Source organism: Lepidochelys kempii, chromosome 3, assembly GCF_965140265.1.
Source record: "Lepidochelys kempii isolate rLepKem1 chromosome 3, rLepKem1.hap2, whole genome shotgun sequence".
Lineage (NCBI taxonomy): Eukaryota > Metazoa > Chordata > Testudines > Cheloniidae > Lepidochelys > Lepidochelys kempii.
Genome location: NC_133258.1, coordinates 96245813 through 96255669, shown reverse-complemented (window position 1 = coordinate 96255669; position 9857 = coordinate 96245813). Strand labels below are relative to the sequence as shown.

At 41.0% G+C, this 9857-nt stretch overlaps 1 protein-coding gene across 6 annotated transcripts in view; it reads right to left on the bottom strand.

The window, feature by feature from the left end:
- The window catches only part of TRMT11 (tRNA methyltransferase 11 homolog), a 63767-nt gene that overhangs the window by 49867 nt on the left and 4043 nt on the right, over positions 1-9857 (bottom strand). For 5 of the 6 annotated variants that reach the window (XR_012158046.1, XM_073337235.1, XM_073337236.1 and 2 more), the window contains exons 2-6: positions 8777-8842; positions 4076-4149; positions 1580-1661; positions 1395-1487; positions 49-183 (exon numbers count right to left, since the gene is read on the bottom strand). Coding sequence is in view for 5 of the 6 variants with exons in the window: in XM_073337235.1 (XP_073193336.1) it covers positions 49-183; positions 1395-1487; positions 1580-1661; positions 4076-4149; positions 8777-8842 (450 nt within the window). In the remaining variant the exon portion in view is untranslated. Of the gene's footprint in view, positions 1-48; positions 184-1394; positions 1488-1579; positions 1688-4075; positions 4150-8776; positions 8843-9857 lie in introns of those variants that run through there. The other variant, XM_073337239.1, reaches the window with a different exon arrangement.

The window sequence follows — 9857 nt, the reverse complement described above, 5'->3', positions numbered from 1 at the left end:
TTTTGGATTATGCAAATTACTAAGATGTGATATAGTTTTACCACTCACCCATCTACCAAAATACAAATCAAGAGGTTCTTCTGGAATGTTGTTAGGGTCCATTCCATAATCTTCCAGAATCCAGAAGATATGTTCTGGGTTTTTTAAATTCACTTTTCCTTCAAATGGCAGAAATTCCAGAGCCTGTATAAATAGGAAAAACAAATTCTAGACTTCCTGGGGCAAATTTTTAAATAGTCAGGACAAGAAAAACAAAACTCATCTGTTAATTAGACATTAAAAGTTACCAGAAAAGTGGGAAGGGGACAAAGAAGATTGAGATTTCACTCTTTAGCTTCTTTCTGATGTATAAAGAAAGACTGAATGGTTTTGGATTGAAGATAGGTCAGGAGCCATTGTGTGTATTATTACATGTACATTGCTCACTTCTAAAAGAGATCTACTGTGAATACTAAATATGGAATTTTCAAATTAAAGCTTTTTTCAAGTCAAGCCAAAAAGTACCTGCTCTCAGTAAGGACTATGGCTACACCAAGTGTCTAGTTTCAAAATTCAGACATTTTTCATGTAGCCACTTAAAAAAATATTCTAGCCATAACTGGGGCGGAGGGAGGAGGAGATTCACCCCAGCTCCCTTGTAAGTGAGAAACAGCTGAAGGAATTTTGCTCAAACTTCCTCACTGGAACCCAACACCACAAAAATGAGAATCAACATTCACAGTGAAAATTTCAGCAAGATATATAAAATAGGTGGCTATAAAGACTACAAAATATTTTGCATAAGTACAGTAGTCACTATTTCTCTAAAAGATCATGGGAATATACAAAAATTAGCATTCACTTACCAATGCTTCTTGATTAAAACACTATTCTAGTTATGAGGAGACAGCACGGTCCAGCAGATTGGGCGCAGGACCAGGAATCAGAAGACTATTTCCAGCTCCGCAGCTAACTCAATGCATCACATTGGGCAAGCCACTTAAGTCAAAGTTTTCCAAACACAAATGCCTAAAGTAAAGGCACCTGAAAGTGGCCAGATTTTCAGAGGTGCTGCGTCCAGAAGTCCATTGCCTAACTTTAGCCATCCGACTTTCAACATTTTGGCCTTAACAACTCAGTGCCTCAGTTTCCCCATTTGTAAAATAGGTTCATTGATACTTTGTTTTTCCTCATAAAAAGGTTTTGAGTGAGATCTATTAGGAAAAGTACCAACTGTGGGATTTTCAATGGATTTTGAGTTAGGCACCCAGCTCCCATTCCATTTCAAATGAAATTAGGATGACTAATTCCCTTAAACCCTTTTGAAAATCCCAACTCAAGTGTAAATGTATTAACACTATAGTATTCTTATGAATACATGAAGTTGAAAATAAGATTTTTTTTAAATCACTTACATCTATCCTTTTAATTTTTTCCTCTTGTATCAGTGTTTTGTTAAATGCATGAATATGTATTTTGTATGTTGAGTTTGACTGTAGATATGGAACCTAAAATAAAGAAAAAACACCTTTTGGTTAGTACAAATTGCAACGCTATCCTGTGTGACTGAAATTAATTGCCTAGATTTTTAGAAACGTACCATTTTCTCCATTGGGTAGTCCTTCAGAGATGTGAACAGCTCTTCTGCAGATTTTCCCTGACCCCACAGTTCAAATATAGACCTGGAAATTCCATGATTATTAGATTGCTGTCAGTGAAGAAAACGATGCCTTATAAAATAAGCATCCTATTTCATATTCAGTCTTCTTTCACAGCATATTCAGGAAAGCACTTAAGCACATGCTTATGTGCTGCCTTGAATAGGGTTTTGTTTTGTTAATTGGGTCTCAGCTGGAGATGCAAATTTTAGTCCCTATGTTATGGGACCCTTAAAAAAACATCCTTCATTTAACAATGTTAGCATTAATTACGACCATGCTACCAGGCATGATTCACCAACAAAAACTCACTCATGTTTAAAATGTTCAGGAAAGAGCATTCAGGCTGAAATTCTGTTCTTTACCTATTTCAAAGTGTTTAGATATCATTATACCTGAGAATTATACTGTGCTGTAATGCCCAAGCTATAATGGGACTAGCTACCATCAGAGGTTCTGTCTCATTTTTAAGATGTTCTTTCTTATGCCATTTTGAGACACATCACCAGCATTACCACCACCAACTTTTTATGGATTTCCTTTGCTTTCTATACTGCCAGTTTTAAGAGAAAGAAAAAACAAAACAAAACCCCTCTTGGAAGCTATGAGAGTTGACACCCTACGCTAAACTCTTCCTTTGGAACAGTTATAGTAATACACCATAGTTTGCCTTTTCTCCCATTCAAATATCCTAATCCAGTGGCCTTTTCATGTCAGAAAAGGCCTTTTTCAGTACCAGGAACATTAATGGCATCATATATTGCTATACGTTCTTATGGTGTACTTGCAGTACACCATATGTTAAAAACTCTTATGAAATATCTAAGGATTAGTCACTATGCAGCACTTTAATTTTCAAAGATGAGGGTCTAACATCTTCAAAATGCTGAAAGGTTCCAGTTAGCTCAAATGGACGTGCCAATGAGCTATATTTTATTAAGTAACAACAAAAGCCACTCAGAATAAATCATTTTATTAATGTATTCAGTTCCTGAAAGTGTTATTTAAAGCTAAATTTGTAATCTGCATTTCCCCTGGAAAATAGGACATTTTTGAAGTCTGTTATTTCTTCTCACAGCATCTGTGTTTCTATCTACTGGGAGATTTTAAATTACTCAGAGTAAGAGCTACATAAATGCTGGCAGTCTAAACTGCATTAAGCAGAACTGAATATTAATCTTTGTCTTTTGATTTAATGTTAGAGGGATATTTAAAAAAAGTTGTTAGACCTGCATCTCACCTATTTATCTATCTGTTGGCAAAGACCACATCATTCTTTTGTTGTTGCTGGTGTTGGGTTTTTTTAATAGTGCTTCAGAGCGCAGTACTTAAACACCTTCATTGCTAGCAACCTGAAAAATCATCAACAACCTTATACTTTTATTATATATATTATAAAACTAATGTGTGGGCACAATGGGTGAAAAAAATACAATGAGTAGCTATATTAGGTTCATTCTTTCTAAGGGATATCCCTAATTATTCTTTTTTTCTTGAATATTAGAAATATATTTTTTGAAGGCAACCTTTATGAAAGATCACTACCACTTAGGTGAATTTCAAAAAAACATTTTGCTGAAAATGCCATACCTTTTAGTTTCCTTTCCCATTGTTGTTTGAAGTAGAGCACAATTTATCCCCAGAGAAAATACAACTACATTTTACCATATAAAGGCACATTTGCATGAGCACACTCAAAGCCTAGCATAGATTAAACTGAATATATGATGCAATCGACAGTCAAAAAGACATAAGGCTTCCTTTTCAGCCCTCAGACCATTGAGTCTGGTCTGCAAAGTGCCATATAATGGACACAGCCTTCTGCAGTTTGAAAAGCATATAGGGCTGTATCCTCCCCTCTGCTTCTACCACCAGAGCCAAAACAAGGAGACCTCATCTTAAGGGAGGAAGGCACTAGCTCTCTGGAACATTTCCCCTTTCCTAGGACCCGCTGGAAGGCTCTCTACTGCAACTCCAGAGGCTGAGGACTCAGCATTCAGGAGTGGAAAAGCGATGCCAGGAAGCAGCTACTCTGTACCCTTTTTTTTTAAAAAATTCAGTGTTTAACACTTATCTATCACTTACAACTGATGTAAAAATAAAAATATATCCCAATGGATTAAAAAAATATCTCCCCTTTCTCCTTTAAAAAAGTCACTAACTTAAAATGACACAAGGTGTCCAAACAACTTTGCCACAAGGTTGTTCACATGAAGAAATAAGTACTGTACTCTGCAATGAAGAACACAGGATAAGACTGCTAAAGAGATTTGAAACTAAAGAATAAAGACGGATTCTTTTCAATCAATCGTATTTCATTTCAACAATGTGTAGACATTTTCAAAGTTTCAACAGTGAAATTAAAAAAAATAAAGACTCCATGTAAAAATATTTGCCACAAAATCGTTGCCCTGCTGTACATGATTTGTAACTCTTACTTTGCACATACTGTCCTTCTCATTAGTCCCCTTGCCATCTCTTCTGAAGGAATATTGAGAATCCAAAATGGAGACTGAAATAAAAAGACAGTAAGAGAAATCCCAGTGCTAAGAAGAGGATATCACAAGACACTATACAATTAAGATTACTTATATAAAATTACAATACGCAATCAAAGGTACAAGAACACCTTTTTTCTGGTTCTGATTTAACTGTTGTATAAATAGGAGGATGTAATATTCAGTTTGAGGTCAAACAGGAGCAGCTGGAATGCATGCACACACATGCTCTGTTTAGCACATGTAGATAGTCCAAAATAGTAGATTGTCCACTTGTTTCTTCATCTTTCCCCAAAGAATCCCATAGAAGCATAACCTGACAGTTGTATTTACATTTACCTATCCTTGCTTGCTTCGTTTTGATTAACTGCTAAGACTAAAATTTAATACCTTCACTTTTCTAGATACTCACACATTAGTTTTAGAGACAAAACCCCAAATCCAATCAGGACTCCAGCTACTGCAAAGGCCAGGTTTCAGAGTAGCGGTCGTGTTAGTCTGTATTTGCAAAAAGAAAAGGAGGACTTGTGGCACCTTAGAGACTAACCAATTTATTTGAGCATAAGCTTTCGTGAGCTACAGCTACAGCTCACAAAAGCTTATGCTCAAATAAATCTGTTAGTTTCTAAGGCACCACAAGTCCTCCTTTTCTTTTTGCAAAGGCTAGCAATTCTCATGGCTCAACTGCTTTAGAAAGAAGCAACAGACTTCCAGTAGATGGCACTATTTCTTTTAAGGTTATAGTCAGTAGCATGTATAGCAACTACCCTTCCACAATTCTATCTTGAGACATCACATGAAGGGGTAGAAAGCAGACATTATAGCAACATAATGCTGCATTAGGGTTTATATTGGAAAGTGAGAAAGAACTAACTAAGGAGTTGAACACTTCATAGCTTGTGTATATCAAGCTCACTGGACCCACCAGGGGCTCCTTCCATCCCTGCATTCCACCCCACAAGCTCCTTATGAGCTACCCTCTCTCTCATCCCCCTCTATTCCAGGGACGCCCTGCAACTCCACTCTGCCAGGGGTTTGCGCACCCCCCTCCCTGAGATGCTGGCAGACCAAGCGCCAACTCATGCCAAGGCCAAGGACTTCACTGAATACAGACATATGCACAGCTGGAATCCAGTTTGGCTTACTAATGGGTTAGCGTAGTTAAAATCAATATTAGTGTTACAAGAATGTGTTTAGTGTTTAGATTTATGAAATGCTTGTAGGATGCTGCATGTATTAATCCTACTTATATATGTAGCCCATGATATAAAGTTATATTGAGTCTTTGCATTGTAAACCTCTGTAATTGTGTAACTCATCAAACAGGGGGGAAAAGCATTAAATTAAAGTGAAGGGCTTGCCCTGCACACAAGATGGCCCACTGAAGGTGAATGAGGTATTGTGTAACAAAGGACAGAAACCTTGTTGATTGCATTCCTCACTCCCTCCAGGAAGGGGAAGCCTGTGCATGAACTCATCCCATTATCAGCTTGGATTCTGGGAGATAAAAATCCCTGACAAGGAGAAACTGGGTTTCTTTATTCTGTCTGCATTTTGAGGGGCAAAGATTCCTAAACATAAGCAAGAGACCCCCATGCTGCTTGGTCGGCCCTAAAGAGGACACAGAGCTGCTTACTACAGAAGCTTATATTACCTTTTTAAATCCAAGACTGAATCTCATTTGTGTGTGAATATTTCCTGTTTTAACCTTGTAAATAACTTATTTTTTTAAAGTTAATAAATCTTTAGTTAATTTATCACAGGATTGGCTACAGGTGTAGACTCTGATGACTCTGATTTGTGATTTAGTACAATTGACCTGGGGCAAGTGACTGGTTCTTTGGGGCTGGAAGTAACCTGAATATTAGTTATATCTGGTGTAAAGCGACCATCTATCACAGTGGTCGGCAACCTGTGGCACACATGCCAAAGACGGCATGCGAGCCCATTTTTAATGGCACACTGCTGCCTGCCAGGGCAGCAGCAGCGTGCTATTAAAAATCCTGCCCTGCCCTGCCTTCTCCGCCCCCTCCCGCGGGGGCAGGGGGCAAGGGGCAGAAGCTTGGTCCTGCCAGCTCCCCTGCCTCTTCCCGCAGTGTGCTGGATTCCTGCCCCTCCTCCTCCTCTCTGTCCCTCCCTACAGGCCGATCAGCTGATGTCCCTTGCGAGGGGGTGGGGGAGAAGCGGGGTCAGCATGCTTGCTGCTCCTGGCGGAGGCAGAGAAGAAGTGGGGGCAGGGCCTTGAAGAAGGGGGGGATGGAAGCGGGGCATACCCCTCCAGCCCCCTACCGTGAGCAGCCCACACTCCCAGCCCTCTGCCCTGACCCCCCCTCACACACACCCAGCCCTCTGCCCTGAGTCCTGCAGCCCTGCACACCCCCCAGGCCCTTGCCCTGAGCCCTTTACCCCCCTCACACACACCCAGCCCTCTACTTGACTCCTTCACCCCCACACGACCCCAGCCCTGACTCTGGCACCCCCACATGCCCAGGCCCCCCACACCCCATGCCCTGACACCTGCACCCCCTCACAGGCCCCAAGCCCTCTGCCCTAACTCTTGCACCCCCCACATCCCCAGCCCCACCCAAATGGGAGCTCCTGCACCCCCCCCACATTCCCACCTGTACCCCTCCCGCCAAATGGGAGCTGCCCAGGTAAGCACTCCACACCCAAACCTCCTGCGCCAACCCAGAGCCCCCTCCCTCATTCTAGCTCCAGGTCAGACCCTACACCCCAACCCCCAGCCTGCTCCTTCACCCCCAGCCCTGTACTCAGTGCACTCCCACCCTCAGCTCAGTGCAGAGAGGAAGAGAATGGGCCAGAACCAGGGAGAAGGTAGGTACCCACCGTATGTGGACAGGGCCAGGACCCCAGACCGGCAGCGGGCTGAGCGGGTCCAGCAGCTGGGATCCCGGCTGGCAGGAGCCGGTGGATGGAGCCCCTGAGCAGCAATGGGCTCAGCTGCTCAGCCCACTGCCGGTCTGGGGTCCCGGCCACTGGCCCCGCACAGCCTGCTGCCAGTCTGGGGTTCTGGCTCCTGGCCCCCTGCCAGCCGGGGTCCCGGCCCCAGGCCCCACTCAGCCTGCTGCTGGTCTAGGTAAACGGAACCCCAGACCAGCAGCGAGCTGAGCGGGCCGGCGGCATAAAATCAACATTTTAATTTAATTTTAAATGAAGCTTCTGAAACATTTTGAAAACTTTGTTTATTTTACAATATAACAATAGTTTAGCTACATAATATATAGACTTTTATAGGGAGAGAGATCTTTTAAAAAACATTAAAATGTATTACCGGCACGTGAAGACTTTGATTTGCGATTTAGTACAATTGACCTGGGGCAAGTGACTGGTCCTTTGGGGCTGCAAGTAACCTGAATATTAGTTATATTTGGTGTAAAGTTACCATCTATCACAGGAGTCAGCAACCTATGGTAATGTTTTAACATCATAAATTAAAGTGAATAAATGAAGACTCGGCACACCACTTCTGAAAGGTTACCAACCCCTGATCTATCACATAGTCCAGCTTGCCTGGGTGGCAAGATAGACTGGAATGCCCAAGGGGAATGTCTGTGACTCCATCATAAGACTGTTACAGTGCTTCAGGAGTTCACATTTATTACTGATCTGGTGAAATCTAATTACAGAACGTACAATCAGTTTGGGGTTTCTGCCCTGCTTTTTGAAAGTCTGCCCTGAGGTTGGCACTCATGGTCGGGAGTCACTTCAGACTGTGTGTCACCCCCCATTTCCCTCCTCCCCCACCAGGATCTCCTATTATCCTCCATTCAATGCCAGAAATTGTATGTGAACCTCTATACCCCCATGGCAGGGGTTCTGTGTGCCCTCTTCCCAATACAAGGTTCCCCCAATCTCCATTACTTGGGGATTCTGTGTCCTCCTCCGCTTATTCCTGGGTCTCCCATTCTCCTCTTTCCTGCCAGGAGCTCTGTGTGCCCCCCACTCGTCCTATAGCAGGGTCCCCCATTCTTCCCCCGATACCATTATTTGTCTGGGAGATAAGTCATTCAGGGTGTCAACATTTAGAACTCTATCGGGAGGATGAGTAGGAGTACTGTTATGCTGGACAGTGTTGATGGTTGCCATCAACCAGTTGTCTGATCTACAGACAATTGCAGAACACTTGAAGCTGTGACTGTGCTAAATATGGAGTACTTGTGGCACCTTACTCGTGGCACAAGTACTCCTTTTCTTTTTGCAAATACAGACTAACACGGCTGCTACTCTGAAACCTGTGCTAAATATAGCAGCAGCCCCACATGCCCTCCATTTTCCCTCTTTTGGTCTTCCAAATTCTCCCCAAAATCGATAGGGTTCTGACCACTGATGTTTAGAGTGCTCCCTAAAATTTTGGTATTGACTAGATGCAGATTTCAAAAGTTTTTGAGTTACATGCACAAAAACACACACAGAAATGCTATGACATTGAATGTAAGGCCGCTACAAACTCCACCAATGACAGTTTTTGGAAAATGCTCTCTTTTCCCAAGCATCTTTGAAATTTGATCAGCAACTCAAAATGAATAAAGATAATACAGAGAAAATACATAAGTCAAGTCAATCTATCGCAAGTAGCCCATATATATAAATTTGCAAGTAAAACATTTGGACTCAACTTACATTTATATGAATTTCTTGTTGACTGCTGAATTGTCCACCACAAAGTGAGAGCAAGGACTTTATCTCCTACAGTGAAAACATTGTAGGACAAAACATTTTTTAGAAAACAGAAGTATTGTTCCCATACCGTAATTTCACATACTACATCTACAATAACTTTATACTAGAAACAAAATTTCAAAGAGACTTCAACAACAATGTTATGATAGTTCTTATGTCCAATATCAATTTCTAGGAGGTGCCAACTATTAAAAATCTTAGGAGTGGAGAAAAATCTGACACTGTGGTAGCGAATGACTAATTAAATTTTACTTAAATATTCCATTTGCAAAATGAGCCAATTTTTTTTAAGACACTACATCCTACAAGTACCCTCTCATAGTAGTAATCCATTGATTAGTTATCCAATGTACAATGGGATTAGGTTAAAATTAGCCTAATAGTTTTATCAAGCTCCCGTGTTTTTCATTTTTATACTTACCTCTCTGAAATTGCTAATATTTAACAAGGTTGTACAATCACTACAACTATAATTAAATTCTGGGTAATGGGTCTAGTCAGAGAAAGAGTCAAGTGCATTATTAGTGAGGAAAGTCCCTCCTGAGGAAAACAATGTCAGGAATCCATTCTGCTTACAGAGATCTTGATAACATGCTCTATTGGATGCATTTTCAAAGTAACTGAACTTAAGAGACTGTAAACTGAAGCATGAAGATTATGGATCCCAGAACAACCATTAAGTACTAAGGAACAAGAGTATAATGAACTAGAATAGGCTTTCACTCTCTGATGTCTCTGTTGTTTTTCAAGATACTTCTCTTGGAAATCTCTCCATATCAATAAATATCCTGAAAGGATGAACTTCTCATTCATTTTCTAACAAATGACCACCTATAGCCTCACAAAATTATCCTTATGAATACATATGCCTACATTTTATTATGGAGAGAGAATTACATGGGGATGGGAGAAAAAAGGAAGAAGTCATTCAGTATTACCAAAAATCACTGGATAATGCTAGTCATCCACTATTTTAGCAGGACTGCTATTATGACCATTTTCCCCTTCTATTTTCTATAGA